Genomic DNA, 18,140 nt, shown 5'->3' with positions numbered 1-18,140 from the left:
TTAGTTTCTCCGAATTCGCAAGAAAACCATTCTTCTCGTCTTACTCCAAAATGTACTTCCGCTCAAGTATGCATCCACCTAACTTCGGGTTTCACTCTAGTATATCTTCGGACGGCTCTTTCTGGTTTATTTGGTTGTAGTTATCGTTGGTTTATGTAGATGCTGGTTCCTGGGAAATCCGAGGTCTTTCCCAGATCTACTAAGAAATCGATGGACTTTGACGACCTCGTTCTTGGAGGGGGGTCAATTGGTTTTTCTTTCCCAGTGTCGAACGTAGTAAGATTTCCAGCCCTATGATACGAGACTGTTAAAGCTGTGTCACTATTGTAAGGTCCAAATACCTTTTATTTTTCTTAATCCAAAATGAATAATGTAGTTCACCAGAACTTCAATTTACTTGGCACGTGTTTGATTGCACAACGTTTTCAAATTCACTTGGATATATATATTTGTATAAAAAGACACATCCGAATTCGCACAGCTTCACTATAGCAATGATCTAGCCAGAAGTTCTATTACTTGCATTAGCCCTTACGATCGGAACTTTACCTTCCACAACCAACGGGGTAATCGTACGATTTTAGACAAAGCTTACACCTTGCTTCCCTAGATAACGGAGTAATCGTACGATGCTAAGCAAAGCTTACACATCGCTTCCACGACTAACGGAGTAATCGTACGATGCTAAGCAAAGCTTACACATAGCTTCCACGACTAACGGAGTAATCGTATGATTTCTAGTAAAGCTTTAAGACATAACTCCCAAAGATCCACGCTGCTTCTCTAAATAAGACATTAAGCTCTTCAAAGGCATCTTTAACTGCTGCTCTCTTGTAATTGATCTCTTATCTTGTTTTTGTAAAGAGCAGAGTTAATGTTAAACGCGAGGGCCGTACCTCCCAAGCTGTTCTCTGGAGTTTTAGAGTCACAACTGGCCACTACAGATTTGCAACATATAAACAATAAATTAATATTTTTGAGAGCACATGTACCTTTTTGAACATTTTTGAACCTTTTTTGTTTGTTCTACATGGAACTACATATATCTTCAACCCACTACAGCGGAGACGTTTGTGTAATACTTGATAATTATGAAAATTTAGAATAGTTTTTCTAAATAAAAGAGACCGTAAAACTTGGGTGACTGCAAATTATTGTATTTTACGACGACGAAAAAAAAGGAGTGCGTGCGTTCGTTTCAATAGATTTTTCTCGACTTTTTTCATATATTCAAAACAATTTCTTCTTCGCCTATCTTACCTACAGTGGCAAAGCGGGGCGAATTCGCCAAGAGCGAGAGAGCGAACTTTTATTGCGCTCCCGCTTTGCCCTAGCCTAACTTACAATAGACTTCATAAAATTCGATCCTAATAACAATTATTATACGCCAAATGGCGCTACACTGGCCCCGTTGAAGGCCTGGAAGGCTTCAAACCAGTGGCAGAAGCGCCAACTTGTGAATTGGCCTCCTGAACGTGTCTCCGCTGCTCGTCCTTAGGTCGACCACTCTGACGCTTCCGTCCTGCCCGGCGGTAGAACATAGAACAGCTTTTTGGTCGCTCATGCAACATTTTGGTATTGTATAGTCTTTGGTAAAATTTGTTTGTATTAAAAAAACCCACCATGAAAAATACTGCAATTCATTAAAAAGCCCGAAATCTATTAGAAATTGTGTTGTGTTGCTCATGAGTGATTGAAAAAAAATAGTTAAACTAAACCAGCTCCTTCGAAACTGTTCTTTTTTGCTCATTTGTTCTATTTGGGTTACAAGTTCATTTTTGCTGACTTGTTCTCTATGCCTGTTTTCCTTGGACACTTTTCATATTTTCTTATTTTCCCTATCAACCACATCGCAAATACGTTTTATCTCTTCTTCTTCTCCATATTTTAGCTTTTTTGCCGCTAATCACGCAACCATGGATATAAAAAAGTAATAAAAATATCAACACCTTGCACAGCTATCGAAACTATCGTTGCCATTTTGACAATTTTTTGACAGTACAAATAATTTTGATATTCATATATTTGTTAAAATCATTGAACCTGAACATCCTAGCGTGCAAACCGGTATTGTGGCATTTGTAAACTATAATTTTCGTTTATTTATATTGCGCTTTCAGCCCTGCGCGTGTGAGTGTGGTTATCCAGATTTCGCAGATTACCAACGCAGCCCAATCAAACGAAATTAGTAAAAATCCGGTGAAAATTTGTTTGTTACGCACACCCCAGCATTGTAATGACGACGCCACCCTCGGAGAGTCCAGTGCGTCGATCTGCAAACAAGCGCAAGAGTTCAACTCTCGAGTCCATTGAGGAGAACGAGACGGTACGCTCTTCCTTGGATCTGTACAACTGCAATAAGCTGAGCATAGCCAATGCCTGGGATATATCGTTGATTGATACACTGGCCAATCTAATGGATAGCCCTCACAAAAAGCTAAGCAGCTTCAGGGTGCGTTTTACTCTTTAACCCTCCGACAAATATGGAGAGCTCCTAACCTACTTTTCTACTTTCACAGATGGCTGGCTCTTTGCTGCAGGTCTTGTGCAAGGTCTACGGCCTGCGTGTAGACTCCATCTACATCGATGCATGTCGTATATCGGCGGGTTTGAATGCTCGCACCTTGACGGGCTTACCTGAGGGACCTCCAGGTGATGGCGAAGGCGGCGATGGGGCTCCCAGTCAACAGCAGCAGGCGGCACCTAAGCTCAAGCGCCAGAAAAGGAATTTATCAACGTTGGCAAAAAACAAGGAAAAGTTGAATGCGCGTTTGGATATGGTGCCCATGCAGGACCCTATATTTGCAAAGCTCAATTCGACGGTGGGCTCCCTCGATGCCCCCGATCGAATGATGCACAACATTCTGCCCAGCGTGGACTTTGAGATGCGGCTACGCCCGACTTACAAATTCTTTGATGACACCGAGGGGACGGATGAGCTCATGGATAGCGAAACGCTGAGTGCTGGCGCCAAGGAGTGGCCCGATGAAGAGTTGTGCAATGCGGAATGGCTGCACAAACTGTACAACCGTACGGATGATCTAAATCTGCGGCCACTCCACACGGGTTATGTGATAACCAATCCCAATACCCCCAATCCCAAGCCACAGTCGGGATCTATTTCAGAGGCGGTCCCTTCATATGATGACGATGCTGAGGGGCTGGATAATGCGCACGATATTGGTGGGAATCGCACAGAGCTATCCGTGGCCTTTGACATGAATGCCGAGTGTGAGCCCATGCCGGATATAGAAGCCGGTCCTCCCATTATCTTAGATATACAATCGAATGATTTGCAGGAGCTCACCGCCGAAGAGCAGACGGTCATCACCAATTGCCGCCGTCCGCGCACCACTCTGGACCAGACGACTGGCCCAAAGGATGCTGTGACTGTTAGCAACCTAAAGAAAACCAAAACCGCTGCCGCTGCCGCTGCCGCCAAGCCACGCATGAAGGAGTTGCACTATGGAAAATGCAAAGAGGACCTCTTCCAGCCTCTTGATGCCAACATAAAGCAGCAAAAGGTCAACTATCAAAAGAAATGCGATGCCCGAAAGCTGATGCCCACGAAATCCAACAATGAAGCGGATTACCAAGTTAGCCAGCGATTTGGTAAAGCCGATCTGGTTGAGAGTCTGGGCAATGATGTGGATATGGATAGGGCTTACACCACGGTGATGCCGATAGAGAGCTCTTTGACAATGAAAATTTCACCACAGATGATTCTGTCATGAACCGAATGTCGGCAGCGGACATTGAAGATCCCATGGACATGATGAATAAGGATTCATGTGGGGATATGCCCAATCAAAGCCAAAGCATGCATGAGGGTGAGGATACAATCATGGAGATATCCACCGAATTTAAGGGTGCACCAAGGCAGGTGGGTCTTTGAGGGATATACCATTCCTAAGGGTATATAAAATATCACTTATTTTTCAGGTCAGCAAAGTGATTGGGCCATTTGCGAAGCGTGCCAAGGGGATCGACATGAAGAATCTCAAGAACAGCTGCCATTATTTGATCCAGAAACAATTCCTCAGTTCTGTCAATGAGGCATCGATACCCTCCCTCCCACTGTCAAAGGAAGAAAGCTACGCCAAGGGTACCGCCAGCTTCCAGGAGGTTTACCGATCGTTGCCTGATGTGTTGAGTGACGAAACGAAAGATTCTCTGTGCCCATCGGTGGCCCTCAATGCGGTTCTCCATTTGGCCAACGATATGAAACTGCGACTCATTCCACAAGAGAATCTAGAGGATTTTCAAATCCGGCAAGTTCTGGATGACGAAGTTTAATGACGAGCTTTTAAAAAAACTGAATTCTGATACAATGCTAGAAGTAATCAATCTTCACACAATTTTAAATACATTTTCATGCAACAACACATACAAAAAACTAAACGAAACGAATCAGGGCTCTTCTCCAATGTGTTCTCGGATGAATTTTTAATTCTATCTCTCAAGTCCTAAGATTTGCAACATATAAACAATAAATTAATATTTTTGAGAGCACATGTACCTTTTTGAACATTTTTGAACTTTAGATCTAACAGAAGTGTGGATACCAAATTTGGTTGCTCTAGCTGTTATAGTCTCTGAGATCCTTGAAATCACATTTTGCAATAGGCAAAGCCAGCCATGAAACCTGTTTGTTAGAGAGAGACAGAGCGAGAGAGAATGAAATTGGTTTCTTGATTTTGGCTATAATAATTGTACGATCTTGTTCAGATTTTTCACTCTAAAAGATGTAGTTTGCCTCTACGGTTATGCGTTTTCTGTTTTCTCGTATCTTTGAAATTGTGGATTCCACAGATTTTCGCCTTTGGTGGGGTCGGAAGTTGGCGGGGTGAAGTTTTGAAATATTCTTGTAACAGTGACATATCAAAGAAGTCCGGATATAAAATATCGTTGCTCTAGCTCTCTAGGCTATAAGCCTTTGAGCACTAGGCGCTGATAGGGACGGACAGACGGACGGACGGACAGTCGGATAGACAGACATGGCTCTATCGACTCGGCTATTGATGCTGATCAAGAATATATATATATATATACTTTATGGGGTCGGAAACGCTTCATTCAGGACGTTACACACATCCACTTTCACCACAGATCTCATATACCCCTATACTCATTTTGAGTATCGGGTATGAAAATGCGTGTTATTAAGGTCGAAGAATTTGGAGAGGGATATTGTTTGGTTTAATTATCTGTCCATGTTTCTAGGTTAGAGGTCGTCTAAGTCGGCAATTGATGCTGATAAAGAATATATATATTTAATGGGGTCGGAAACGCTTCCTTCTTGACATTATACACATCCACTTTGACCACAAATCTAATATACCCCAATACTCATTTTGAGTATCGGGTATAATTAAGTATCGTTTCCGTTAAAACCCACATTAAAAGCACCAACGGCATCGAAAAAGGAAATTCCGTGACGAAACGATGCCAAAACGGTATTTTTCGATATTTTATTACCAGGCGAACAGAAAAACCAGAAAGCGACTTCCTCAGTTAACAGCAGAACCCGCGTTAACAGCATACTGTTGCGCCTAACAGGCCACTGGAAGCAGGCTGGCCACAGGCTGTTGACATAACAGATGATGTTAGAGGTGCCCGCCGATACTTGCAGAGGCGTATGTTAAGTTTCTGATTTTCGTTTACTTTCCGGTTGAAATTATATTTTCTCTGGTTTTCTGATGCTTTGGTGATTGATTTTGGATCAAATTTTAACTAACCTATTGGCCCTCGCTATGATGCACCTATCAATCTTGGCAGCGTAAAGCTTCATGGTCTCGTCATAGAGTCATATAAGCTTCATATAGCACTTCACGGTCTTCTCAGTACGGCGCTTTAACTCCTATAAGTTTTTACAGAGATTCAGGAGTCTGCTGACGTCTGCACATCTTCGAAAGTTGGACCATTGGTCGATTTTTGGTCGAGGTTATGCTAGTTTGCCGATGTTCCTTCTTCTCCGATGTAATCTTCTTTCGGTGAGAAGCCGGAGGCTGTGTAACCATCGCATTTCAATGGATTTATTTTACTTTTATAGCGAAGGAAAAGCTGTATTTGAAGTGAAAAGATCTGTGGAAGTTGTACTTTGATTGGTGGACTTTTAACAAAATATTCGTTAAATGTGTTATGACCTCTATTGAATGATAAGTTTGGAAACAAAGTGCCTACCAAGTGCTCTAGTAATTCCTTTGGAACATTATAATGGGAATTAATTCATAAGCGAGAAGGGTGACGAGTGCGGCATATTAGTTTCTCCGAATTCGCAAGAAAACCATTCTTCTCGTCTTACTCCAAAATGTACTTCCGCTCAAGTATGCATCCACCTAACTTCGGGTTTCACTCTAGTATATCTTCGGACGGCTCTTTCTGGTTTATTTGGTAAAATTTTTTTGTATTAAAAAAACCCACCATGAAAAATACTGCAATTCATTAAAAAGCCCGAAATCTATTAGAAATTGTGTTGTGTTGCTCATGAGTGAGTGAAAAAAAAGAGTTAAACTAGACCAGTTCCTTCGAAACTGTTCTTTTTGCTCATTTGTTCTATTTGGGTTACAAGTTCATTTTTGCTGACTTGTTCTCTATGCCTGTTTTCCTTGGACACTTTTCATATTTTCTTATTTTCCCTATCAACCACATCGCAAATACGTTTTATCTCTTCTTCTTCTCCATATTTTAGCTTTTTTGCCGCCAATCACGCAACCAGGGATATAAAAAAGTAATAAAAATATCAACACCTTGCACAGCTATCGAAACTATCGTTGCCATTTTGACAATTTTTTGACAGTACAAATAAGTTGATATTCATATATTTGTTAAAATCATTGAACCTGAACATCCTAGCGTGCAAACCGGTATTGTGGCATTTGTAAACTATAATTTTCGTTTATTTATATTGCGCTTTCAGCCCTGCGCGTGTAAGTGTGGTTATCCAGATTTCGCAGATTACCAACGCAGCCCAATCAACCAAAATTAGTAAAAATCCGGTGAAAATTTGTTTGTTACGCACACCCCAGCATTGTAATGATGCCGCCACGCTCGGAGAGTCCAGTGCGTCGATCTGCAAACAAGCGCAAGAGTTCAACTCTCGAGTCCATTGAGGAGAACGAGACGGTACGCTCTTCCTTGGATCTGTACAACTGCAATAAGCTGAGCATAGCCAATGCCTGGGATATATCGTTGATTGATACACTGGCCAATCTAATGAATAGCCCTCACAAAAAGCTAAGCAGCTTCAGGGTGCGTTTTACTCTTTAACCCTCCGACAAATATGGAGAGCTCCTAACCTACTTTTCTACTTTCACAGATGGCTGGCTCTTTGCTGCAGGTCTTGTGCAAGGTCTACGGCCTGCGTGTAGACTCCATCTACATCGATGCATGTCGTATATCGGCGGGTTTGAATGCTCGCACCTTGACGGGCTTACCTGAGGGACCTCCAGGTGATGGCGAAGAAAGGAATTTATCAACGTTGGCAAAGAACAAGGAAAAGTTGAATGCGCGTTTGGATATGGTACCCATGCAGGACCCTATATTTGCAAAGCTCAATTCGACGGTGGGCTCCCTCGATGCCTCCGATCGAATGATGCACAACATTCTGCCCAGCGTGGACTTTGAGATGCGGCTACGCCCGACTTACAAATTCTTTGATGACACCGAGGGGACGGATGAGCTCATGGATAGCGAAACGCTGAGTGCTGGCGCCAAGGAGTGGCCCGATGAAGAGTTGTGCAATGCGGAATGGCTGCACAAACTGTACAACCGTACGGATGATCTAAATCTGCGGCCACTCCACACGGGTTATGTGATAACCAATCCCAATACCCCCAATCCCAAGCCACAGTCGGGATCTATTTCAGAGGCGGTCCCTTCATATGATGACGATGCTGAGGGGCTGGATAATGCGCACGATATTGGTGGGAATCGCACAGAGCTATCCGTGGCCTTTGACATGAATGCCGAGTGTGAGCCCATGCCGGATATAGAAGCCGGTCCTCCCATTATCTTAGATATACAATCGAATGATTTGCAGGAGCTCACCGCCGAAGAGCAGACGGTCATCACCAATTGCCGCCGTTTAAAGAAAACCGCCGAATTCATTGACGATCTGAGGCCAGTGGATGGTGTCACTAGGCTGGACTATTCATACAGACCCATGGATCAGATCTCACAGCTTTGTGCGGCTCCTGCGCATTGGAAATTCAGGATCACTCGTCCGCGCACCACTCTGGACCAGACGACTGGCCCAAAGGATGCTCTGATTGTTGGCAACCCAAAGAAAACCAAAACCGCTGCCGCTGCCGCTGCCGCCAAGCCACGCATGAAGGAGTTGCACTATGGAAAAGGCAAAGAGGAGCTCTTCCAGCCTCTTGATGCCAACATAAAGCAGCAAAAGGTCAACTATCAAAAGAAATGCGATGCCCGAAAGCTGATGCCCACGAAATCCAACAATGAAGCGGATTACCAAGTTAGCCAGCGATTTGGTAAAGCCGATCTGGTTGAGAGTCTGGGCAATGATGTGGATATGGATAGGGGCTTACACCACGGTGATGCCGATAGAGAGCTCTTTGACAATGAAAATTTCACCACAGATGATTCTGTCATGAACCGAATGTCGGCAGCGGACATTGAAGATCCCATGGACATGATGAATAAGGATTCATGTGGGGATATGCCCAATCAAAGCCAAAGCATGCATGAGGGTGAGGATACAATCATGGAGATATCCACCGAATTTAAGGGTGCACCAAGGCAGGTGGGTCTTTGAGGGATATACCATTCCTAAGGGTATATAAAATATCACTTATTTTTCAGGTCAGCAAAGTGATTGGGCCATTTGCGAAGCGTGCCAAGGGGATCGACATGAAGAATCTCAAGAACAGCTGCCATTATTTGATCCAGAAACAATTCCTCAGTTCTGTCAATGAGGCATCGATACCCTCCCTCCCACTGTCAAAGGAAGAAAGCTACGCCAAGGGTACCGCCAGCTTCCAGGAGGTTTACCGATCGTTGCCTGATGTGTTGAGTGACGAAACGAAAGATTCTCTGTGCCCATCGGTGGCCCTCAATGCGGTTCTCCATTTGGCCAACGATATGAAACTGCGACTCATTCCACAAGAGAATCTAGAGGATTTTCAAATCCGGCAAGTTCTGGATGACGAAGTTTAATGACGAGCTTTTAAAAAAACTGAATTCTGATACAATGCTAGAAGTAATCAATCTTCACACAATTTTAAATACATTTTCATGCAACAACACATACAAAAAACTAAACGAAACGAATCAGGGCTCTTCTCCAATGTGTTCTCGGATGAATTTTTAATTCTATCTCTCAAGTCCTAAGATTTGCAACATATAAACAATAAATTAATATTTTTGAGAGCACATGTACCTTTTTGAACATTTTTGAACTTTAGATCTAACAGAAGTGTGGATACCAAATTTGGTTGCTCTAGCTGTTATAGTCTCTGAGATCCTTGAAATCACATTTTGCAATAGGCAAAGCCAGCCATGAAACCTGTTTGTTAGAGAGAGACAGAGCGAGAGAGAATGAAATTGGTTTCTTGATTTTGGCTATAATAATTGTACGATCTTGTTCAGATTTTTCACTCTAAAAGATGTAGTTTGCCTCTACGGTTATGCGTTTTCTGTTTTCTCGTATCTTTGAAATTGTGGATTCCACAGATTTTCGCCTTTGGTGGGGTCGGAAGTTGGCGGGGTGAAGTTTTGAAATATTCTTGTAACAGTGACATATCAAAGAAGTCCGGATATAAAATATCGTTGCTCTAGCTCTCTAGGCTATAAGCCTTTGAGCACTAGGCGCTGATAGGGACGGACAGACGGACGGACGGACAGTCGGATAGACAGACATGGCTCTATCGACTCGGCTATTGATGCTGATCAAGAATATATATATATATATACTTTATGGGGTCGGAAACGCTTCATTCTGGACGTTACACACATCCACTTTCACCACAGATCTCATATACCCCTATACTCATTTTGAGTATCGGGTATGAAAATGCGTGTTATTAAGGTCAAAGAATTTGGAGAGGGATATTGTTTGGTTTAATTATCTGTCCATGTTTCTAGGTTAGAGGTCGTCTAAGTCGGCAATTGATGCTGATAAAGAATATATATATTTAATGGGGTCGGAAACGCTTCCTTCTTGACATTATACACATCCACTTTGACCACAAATCTAATATACCCCAATACTCATTTTGAGTATCGGGTATAATTAAGTATCGTTTCCGTTAAAACCCACATTAAAAGCACCAACGGCATCGAAAAAGGAAATTCCGTGACGAAACGATGCCAAAACGGTATTTTTCGATATTTTATAACCAGGCGAACAGAAAAACCAGAAAGCGACTTCCTCAGTTAACAGCAGAACCCGCGTTAACAGCATACTGTTGCGCCTAACAGGCCACTGGAAGCAGGCTGGCCACAGGCTGTTGACATAACAGATGATGTTAGAGGTGCCCGCCGATACTTGCAGAGGCGTATGTTAAGTTTCTGATTTTCGTTTACTTTCCGGTTGAAATTATATTTTCTCTGGTTTTCTGATGCTTTGGTGATTGATTTTGGATCAAATTTTAACTAACCTATTGGCCCTCGCTATGATGCACCTATCAATCTTGGCAGCGTAAAGCTTCATGGTCTCGTCATAGAGTCATATAAGCTTCATATAGCACTTCACGGTCTTCTCAGTACGGCGCTTTAACTCCTATAAGTTTTTACAGAGATTCAGGAGTCTGCTGACGTCTGCACATCTTCGAAAGTTGGACCATTGGTCGATTTTTGGTCGAGGTTATGCTAGTTTGCCGATGTTCCTTCTTCTCCGATGTAATCTTCTTTCGGTGAGAAGCCCGAGGCTGTGTAACCATCGCATTTCAATGGATTTATTTTACTTTTATAGCGAAGGAAAAGCTGTATTTGAAGTGAAAAGATCTGTGGAAGTTGTACTTTGATTGGTGGACTTGTAACAAAATATTCGTTAAATGTGTTATGACCTCTATTGAATGATAAGTTTGGAAAAAAAGTGCCTACCAAGTGCTCTAGTAATTCCTTTGGAACATTATAATGGGAATTAATTCATAAGCGAGAAGGGTGACGAGTGCGGCATATTAGTTTCTCCGAATTCGCAAGAAAACCATTCTTCTCGTCTTACTCCAAAATGTACTTCCGCTCAAGTATGCATCCACCTAACTTCGGGTTTCACTCTAGTATATCTTCGGACGGCTCTTTCTGGTTTTTTTTGGTTGTAGTTATCGTTGGTTTATGTAGATGCTGGTTCCTGGGAAATCCGAGGTCTTTCCCAGATCTACTAAGAAATCGATGGACTTTGACGACCTCGTTCTTGGAGGGGGGTCAATTGGTTTTTCTTTCCCAGTGTCGAACGTAGTAAGATTTCCAGCCCTATGATACGAGACTGTTAAAGCTCTGTCACTATTGTAAGGTCCAAATACCTTTTATTTTTCTTAATCCAAAATGAATAATGTAGTCCACCAGAACTTCAATTTACTTGGCACGTGTTTGATTGCACAACGTTTTCAAATTCACTTGGATATATATATTTGTATAAAAAGACACATCCGAATTCGCACAGCTTCACTATAGCAATGATCTAGCCAGAAGTTCTATTACTTGCATTAGCCCTTACGATCGGAACTTTACCTTCCACAACCAACGGGGTAATCGTACGATTTTAGACAAAGCTTACACCTTGCTTCCCTAGATAACGGAGTAATCGTACGATGCTAAGCAAAGCTTACACATCGCTTTCACGACTAACGGAGTAATCGTACGATGCTAAGCAAAGCTTACACATAGCTTCCACGACTAACGGAGTAATCGTATGATTTCTAGTAAAGCTTTAAAACATAACTCCCACAGATCCACGCTGCTTCTCTAAATTAGACATTAAGCTCTTCAATGGAAGCTTTAACTACTGCTCTCTTGTAATTGATCTCTTATCTTGTTTTTGTAAAGAGCAGAGTTAATGTTAATCGCGAGGGCCGTACCTCCCAAGCTGTTCTCTGGAGTTTTAGAGTCACAACTGGCCACTACAGATTTGCAACATATAAACAATAAATTAATATTTTTGAGAGCACATGTACCTTTTTGAACATTTTTGAACCTTTTTTGTTTGTTCTACATGGAACTACATATATCTTCAACCCACTACAGCGGAGACGTTTGTGTAATACTTGATAATTATGAAAATTTAGAATAGTTTTTCTAAATAAAAGAGACCGTAAAACTTGGGTGACTGCAAATTATTGTATTTTACGACGACGAAAAAAAAGGAGTGCGTGCGTTCGTTTCAATAGATTTTTCTCGACTTTTTTCATATATTCAAAACAATTTCTTCTTCGCCTATCTTACCTACGGTGGCAAAGCGGGGCGAATTCGCCAAGAGCGAGAGAGCGAACTTTTATTGCGCTCCCGCTTTGCCCTAGCCTAACTTACAATAGACTTCATAAAATTCGATCCTAATAACAATTATTATACGCCAAATGGCGCTACACTGGCCCCGTTGAAGGCCTGGAAGGCTTCAAACCAGTGGCAGAAGCGCCAACTTGTGAATTGGCCTCCTGAACGTGTCTCCGCTGCTCGTCCTTAGGTCGACCACTCTGACGCTTCCGTCCTGCCCGGCGGTAGAACATAGAACAGCTTTTTGGTCGCTCATGCAACATTTTGGTATTGTATAGTCTTTGGTAAAATTTTTTTGTATTAAAAAAACCCACCATGAAATATACTGCAATTCATTAAAAAGCCCGAAATCTATTAGAAATTGTGTTGTGTTGCTCATGAGTGAGTGAAAAAAAAGAGTTAAACTAAACCAGTTCCTTCGAAACTGTTCTTTTTTGCTCATTTGTTCTATTTGGGTTACAAGTTCATTTTTGCTGACTTGTTCTCTATGCCTGTTTTCCTTGGACACTTTTCATATTTTCTTATTTTCCCTATCAACCACATCGCAAATACGTTTTATCTCTTCTTCTTCTCCATATTTTAGCTTTTTTGCCGCCAATCACGCAACCAGGGATATAAAAAAGTAATAAAAATATCAACACCTTGCACAGCTATCGAAACTATCGTTGCCATTTTGACAATTTTTTGACTGTACTGTAAGATATGAATATTAGTTTATAAGATTTGAATATTAGTTTAAGATTTACTCATCGATAGTATTATAAGAAATACCAATGTACTCGATATATCGATACTTGTCCTCGACAAGTATCGATATGCCAACACACATTCATTCGAATACGCCGATCAAGAAAGAAGAACATATGTATAATAAATCCGTGCTATTAAAAGTTTACAGTACAAATAATTTTGATATTCATATATTTGTTAAAATCATTGAACCTGAACATCCTAGCGTGCAAACCGGTATTGTGGCATTTGTAAACTATAATTTTCGTTTATTTATATTGCGCTTTCAGCCCTGCGCGTGTGAGTGTGGTTATCCAGATTTCGCAGATTACCAACGCAGCCCAATCAAACGAAATTAGTAAAAATCCGGTGAAAATTTGTTTGTTACGCACACCCCAGCATTGTAATGACGCCGCCACGCTCGGCGAGTCCAGGGCGTCGATCTGCAAACAAGCGCAAGAGTTCAACTCTCGAGTCCATTGAGGAGAACGAGACGGTACGCTCTTCCTTGGATCTGTACAACTGCAATAAGCTGAGCATAGCCAATGCCTGGGATATATCGTTGATTGATACACTGGCCAATCTAATGGATAGCCCTCACAAAAAGCTAAGCAGCTTCAGGGTGCGTTTTACTCTTTAACCCTCCGACAAATATGGAGAGCTCCTAACCTACTTTTCTACTTTCACAGATGGCTGGCTCTTTGCTGCAGGTCTTGTGCAAGGTCTACGGCCTGCGTGTAGACTCCATCTACATCGATGCATGTCGTATATCGGCGGGATTGAATGCTCGCACCTTGACGGGCTTACCTGAGGGACCTCCAGGTGATGGCGAAGAAAGGAATTTATCAACGTTGGCAAAGAACAAGGAAAAGTTGAATGCGCGTTTGGATATGGTACCCATGCAGGACTCTATATTTGCAAAGCTCAATTCGACGGTGGGCTCCCTCGATGCCTCCGATCAAATGATGCACAACATTCTGCCCAGCGTGGACTTTGAGATGCGGCTACGCCCGACTTACAAATTCTTTGATGACACCGAGGGGAAGGATGAGCTCATGGATAGCGAAACGCTGAGTGCTGGCGCCAAGGAGTGGCCCGATGAAGAGTTGTGCAATGCGGAATGGCTGCACAAACTGTACAACCGTACGGATGATCTAAATCTGCGGCCACTCCACACGGGTTATGTGATAACCAATCCCAATACCCCCAATCCCAAGCCACAGTCGGGATCTATTTCAGAGGCGGTCCCTTCATATGATGACGATGCTGAGGGGCTGGATAATGCGCACGATATTGGTGGGAATCGCACAGAGCCATCCGTGGCCTTTGACATGAATGCCGAGTGTGAGCCCATGCCGGATATAGAAGCCGGTCCTCCCATTATCTTAGATATACAATCGAATGATTTGCAGGAGCTCACCGCCGAAGAGCAGACGGTCATCACCAATTGCCGCCGTTTAAAGAAAACCGCCGAATTCATTGACGATCTGAGGCCAGTGGATGGTGTCACTAGGCTGGACTATTCATACAGACCCATGGATCAGATCTCACAGCTTTGTGCGGCTCCTGCGCATTGGAAATTCAGGATCACTCGTCCGCGCACCACTCTGGACCAGACGACTGGCCCAAAGGATGCTCTGACTGTTGGCAACCCAAAGAAAACCAAAACCGCTGCCGCTGCCGCTGCCGCCAAGCCACGCATGAAGGAGTTGCACTATGGAAAAGGCAAAGAGGAGCTCTTCCAGCCTCTTGATGCCAACATAAAGCAGCAAAAGGTCAACTATCAAAAGAAATGCGATGCCCGAAAGCTGATGCCCACGAAATCCAACAATGAAGCGGATTACCAAGTTAGCCAGCGATTTGGTAAAGCCGATCTGGTTGAGAGTCTGGGCAATGATGTGGATATGGATAGGGGCTTACACCACGGTGATGCCGATAGAGAGCTCTTTGACAATGAAAATTTCACCACAGATGATTCTGTCATGAACCGAATGTCGGCAGCGGACATTGAAGATCCCATGGACATGATGAATAAGGATTCATGTGGGGATATGCCCAATCAAAGCCAAAGCATGCATGAGGGTGAGGATACAATCATGGAGATATCCACCGAATTTAAGGGTGCACCAAGGCAGGTGGGTCTTTGAGGGATATACCATTCCTAAGGGTATATAAAATATCACTTATTTTTCAGGTCAGCAAAGTGATTGGGCCATTTGCGAAGCGTGCCAAGGTGATCGACATGAAGAATCTCAAGAACAGCTGCCATTATTTGATCCAGAAACAATTCCTCAGTTCTGTCAATGAGGCATCGATACCCTCCCTCCCACTGTCAAAGGAAGAAAGCTACGCCAAGGGTACCGCCAGCTTCCAGGAGGTTTACCGATCGTTGCCTGATGTGTTGAGTGACGAAACGAAAGATTCTCTGTGCCCATCGGTGGCCCTCAATGCGGTTCTCCATTTGGCCAACGATATGAAACTGCGACTCATTTCACAAGAGAATCTAGAGGATTTTCAAATCCGGCAAGTTCTGGATGACGAAGTTTAATGACGAGCTTTTAAAAAAACTGAATTCTGATACAATGCTAGAAGTAATCAATCTTCACACAATTTTAAATACATTTTCATGCAACAACACATACAAAAAACTAAACGAAACGAATCAGGGCTCTTCTCCAATGTGTTCCTGGATGAATTTTTAGTTCTATCTCTCAAGTCCTAAGATTTGCAACATATAAACAATAAATTAATATTTTTGAGAGCACATGTACCTTTTTGAACATTTTTGAACTTTAGATCTAACAGAAGTGTGGATACCAAATTTGGTTGCTCTAGCTGTTATAGTCTCTGAGATCCTTGAAATCACATTTTGCAATAGGCAAAGCCAGCCATGAAACCTGTTTATTAGAGAGAGACAGAGCGAGAGAGAATGAAATTGGTTTCTTGATTTTGGCTATAATAATTATACGATCTTGTTCAGATTTTTCACTCTAAAAGATGTAGTTTGCCTCTACGGTTATGCGTTTTCTGTTTTCTCGTATCTTTGAAATTGTGGATTCCACAGATTTTCGCCTTTGGTGGGGTCGGAAGTTGGCGGGGTGAAGTTTTGAAATATTCTTGTAACAGTGACATATCAAAGAAGTCCGGATATAAAATATCGTTGCTCTAGCTCTCTAGGCTATAAGCCTTTGAGCACTAGGCGCTGATAGGGACGGACAGACGGACGGACGGACAGTCGGATAGACAGACATGGCTCTATCGACTCGGCTATTGATGCTGATCAAGAATATATATATATATATATACTTTATGGGGTCGGAAACGCTTCATTCTGGACGTTACACACATCCACTTTCACCACAGATCTCATATACCCCTATACTCATTTTGAGTATCGGGTATGAAAATGCGTGTTATTAAGGTCGAAGAATTTGGAGAGGGATATTGTTTGGTTTAATTATCTGTCCATGTTTCTAGGTTAGAGGTCGTCTAAGTCGGCAATTGATGCTGATAAAGAATATATATATTTAATGGGGTCGGAAACGCTTCCTTCTTGACATTATACACATCCACTTTGACCACAAATCTAATATACCCCAATACTCATTTTGAGTATCGGGTATAATTAAGTATCGTTTCCGTTAAAACCCACATTAAAAGCACCAACGGCATCGAAAAAGGAAATTCCGTGACGAAACGATGCCAAAACGGTATTTTTCGATATTTTATTACCAGGCGAACAGAAAAACCAGAAAGCGACTTCCTCAGTTAACAGCAGAACCCGCGTTAACAGCATACTGTTGCGCCTAACAGGCCACTGGAAGCAGGCTGGCCACAGGCTGTTTACATAACAGATGATGTTAGAGGTGCCCGCCGATACTTGCAGAGGCGTATGTTAAGTTTCTGATGTTCGTTTACTTTCCGGTTGAAATTATATTTTCTCTGGTTTTCTGATGCTTTGGTGATTGATTTTGGATCAAATTTTAACTAACCTATTGGCCCTCGCTATGATGCACCTATCAATCTTGGCAGCGTAAAGCTTCATGGTCTCGTCATAGAGTCATATAAGCTTCATATAGCACTTCACGGTCTTCTCAGTACGGCGCTTTAACTCCTATAAGTTTTTACAGAGATTCAGGAGTCTGCTGACGTCTGCACATCTTCGAAAGTTGGACCATTGGTCGATTTTTGGTCGAGGTTATGCTAGTTTGCCGATGTTCCTTCTTCTCCGATGTAATCTTCTTTCGGTGAGAAGCCCGAGGCTGTGTAACCATCGCATTTCAATGGATTTATTTTACTTTTATAGCGAAGGAAAAGCTGTATTTGAAGTGAAAAGATCTGTGGAAGTTGTACTTTGATTGGTGGACTTGTAACAAAATATTCGTTAAATGTGTTATGACCTCTATTGAATGATAAGTTTGGAAAAAAAGTGCCTACCAAGTGCTCTAGTAATTCCTTTGGAACATTATAATGGGAATTAATTCATAAGCGAGAAGGGTGACGAGTGCGGCATATTAGTTTCTCCGAATTCGCAAGAAAACCATTCTTCTCGTCTTACTCCAAAATGTACTTCCGCTCAAGTATGCATCCACCTAACTTCGGGTTTCACTCTAGTATATGTTCGGACGGCTCTTTTTGGTTTATTTGGTTGTAGTTATCGTTGGTTTATGTAGATGCTGGTTCCTGGGAAATTCGAGGTCTTTCCCAGATCTACTAAGAAATCGATGGACTTTGACGACCTCGTTCTTGGAGGGGGGTCAATTGGTTTTTCTTTCCCAGTGTCGAACGTAGTAAGATTTCCAGCCCTATGATACGAGACTGTTAAAGCTGTGTCACTATTGTAAGGTCCAAATACCTTTTATTTTTCTTAATCCAAAATGAATAATGTAGTCCACCAGAACTTCAATTTACTTGGCACGTGTTTGATTGCACAACGTTTTCAAATTCACTTGGATATATAT

At 42.3% G+C, this 18,140-nt stretch overlaps 3 protein-coding genes across 7 annotated transcripts; all 3 read left to right on the top strand.

Moving 5' to 3' along the window:
• The first annotated feature begins 1,966 nt into the window (after positions 1–1,966).
• Positions 1,967–9,393, top strand: LOC117185996 (condensin complex subunit 2-like). 4 transcript variants are annotated; one of them, XM_033386023.1, is made up of 5 exons: positions 1,967–2,067; positions 2,121–2,452; positions 2,520–2,652; positions 7,452–8,764; positions 8,824–9,393. In XM_033386023.1, the coding sequence occupies exons 2-5, from the start codon at positions 2,237–2,239 to the stop codon at positions 9,175–9,177; spliced, it is 2,016 nt and encodes a 671-aa protein (XP_033241914.1). In that variant the 5' UTR covers positions 1,967–2,067; positions 2,121–2,236; the 3' UTR covers positions 9,178–9,393. The 4 variants fall into 4 exon arrangements, with proteins under 4 accessions (XP_033241914.1, XP_033241915.1, XP_033241916.1 ...); XM_033386024.1 differs by having other exon boundaries at positions 2,032–2,452; XM_033386025.1 differs by lacking the exons at positions 1,967–2,067; positions 2,121–2,452; positions 2,520–2,652 and adding exons at positions 6,786–6,866; positions 6,920–7,251 and having other exon boundaries at positions 7,319–8,764.
• On the top strand, positions 3,666–4,512 carry LOC117186008 (condensin complex subunit 2-like). Its single transcript, XM_033386041.1, has 2 exons — positions 3,666–3,883; positions 3,943–4,512. Exons 1-2 carry the CDS (start codon positions 3,731–3,733, stop codon positions 4,294–4,296), a joined length of 507 nt encoding a protein of 168 aa, XP_033241932.1. The 5' UTR covers positions 3,666–3,730; the 3' UTR covers positions 4,297–4,512.
• Positions 9,394–13,314: 3,921 nt separating the features above from the next.
• Positions 13,315–15,878, top strand: LOC117185994 (condensin complex subunit 2-like). 2 transcript variants are annotated; one of them, XM_033386020.1, is made up of 4 exons: positions 13,315–13,416; positions 13,470–13,801; positions 13,869–15,314; positions 15,374–15,878. In XM_033386020.1, exons 2-4 carry the CDS (start codon positions 13,586–13,588, stop codon positions 15,725–15,727), a joined length of 2,016 nt encoding a protein of 671 aa, XP_033241911.1. In that variant the 5' UTR covers positions 13,315–13,416; positions 13,470–13,585; the 3' UTR covers positions 15,728–15,878. The 2 variants fall into 2 exon arrangements, with proteins under 2 accessions (XP_033241911.1, XP_033241912.1); XM_033386021.1 differs by having other exon boundaries at positions 13,379–13,801.
• The last annotated feature ends 2,262 nt before the right edge of the window (positions 15,879–18,140 follow it).

Source organism: Drosophila miranda, chromosome XL (assembly GCF_003369915.1).
Source record: "Drosophila miranda strain MSH22 chromosome XL, D.miranda_PacBio2.1, whole genome shotgun sequence".
Taxonomy (NCBI): Eukaryota; Metazoa; Arthropoda; class Insecta; order Diptera; family Drosophilidae; genus Drosophila; species Drosophila miranda.
Note: the sequence above shows the minus strand (reverse complement) of the source record. Positions and strands in the feature narration are given on the sequence as shown.

Coding starts and splice junctions, on each gene's coding strand:
- LOC117185996 (XM_033386023.1), top strand. CDS start 2,237: ATGACGACGCCACCCTCGGAGAGTCCAGTGCGTCGATCTGCAAACAAG. Junction 2,453..2,519: donor AAAAGCTAAGCAGCTTCAGG/GTGCGTTTTACT, acceptor CTACTTTCACAG/ATGGCTGGCTCTTTGCTGCA. Junction 8,765..8,823: donor TTAAGGGTGCACCAAGGCAG/GTGGGTCTTTGA, acceptor CTTATTTTTCAG/GTCAGCAAAGTGATTGGGCC.
- LOC117185994 (XM_033386020.1), top strand. CDS start 13,586: ATGACGCCGCCACGCTCGGCGAGTCCAGGGCGTCGATCTGCAAACAAG. Junction 13,802..13,868: donor AAAAGCTAAGCAGCTTCAGG/GTGCGTTTTACT, acceptor CTACTTTCACAG/ATGGCTGGCTCTTTGCTGCA. Junction 15,315..15,373: donor TTAAGGGTGCACCAAGGCAG/GTGGGTCTTTGA, acceptor CTTATTTTTCAG/GTCAGCAAAGTGATTGGGCC.
- LOC117186008 (XM_033386041.1), top strand. CDS start 3,731: ATGAACCGAATGTCGGCAGCGGACATTGAAGATCCCATGGACATGATG. Junction 3,884..3,942: donor TTAAGGGTGCACCAAGGCAG/GTGGGTCTTTGA, acceptor CTTATTTTTCAG/GTCAGCAAAGTGATTGGGCC.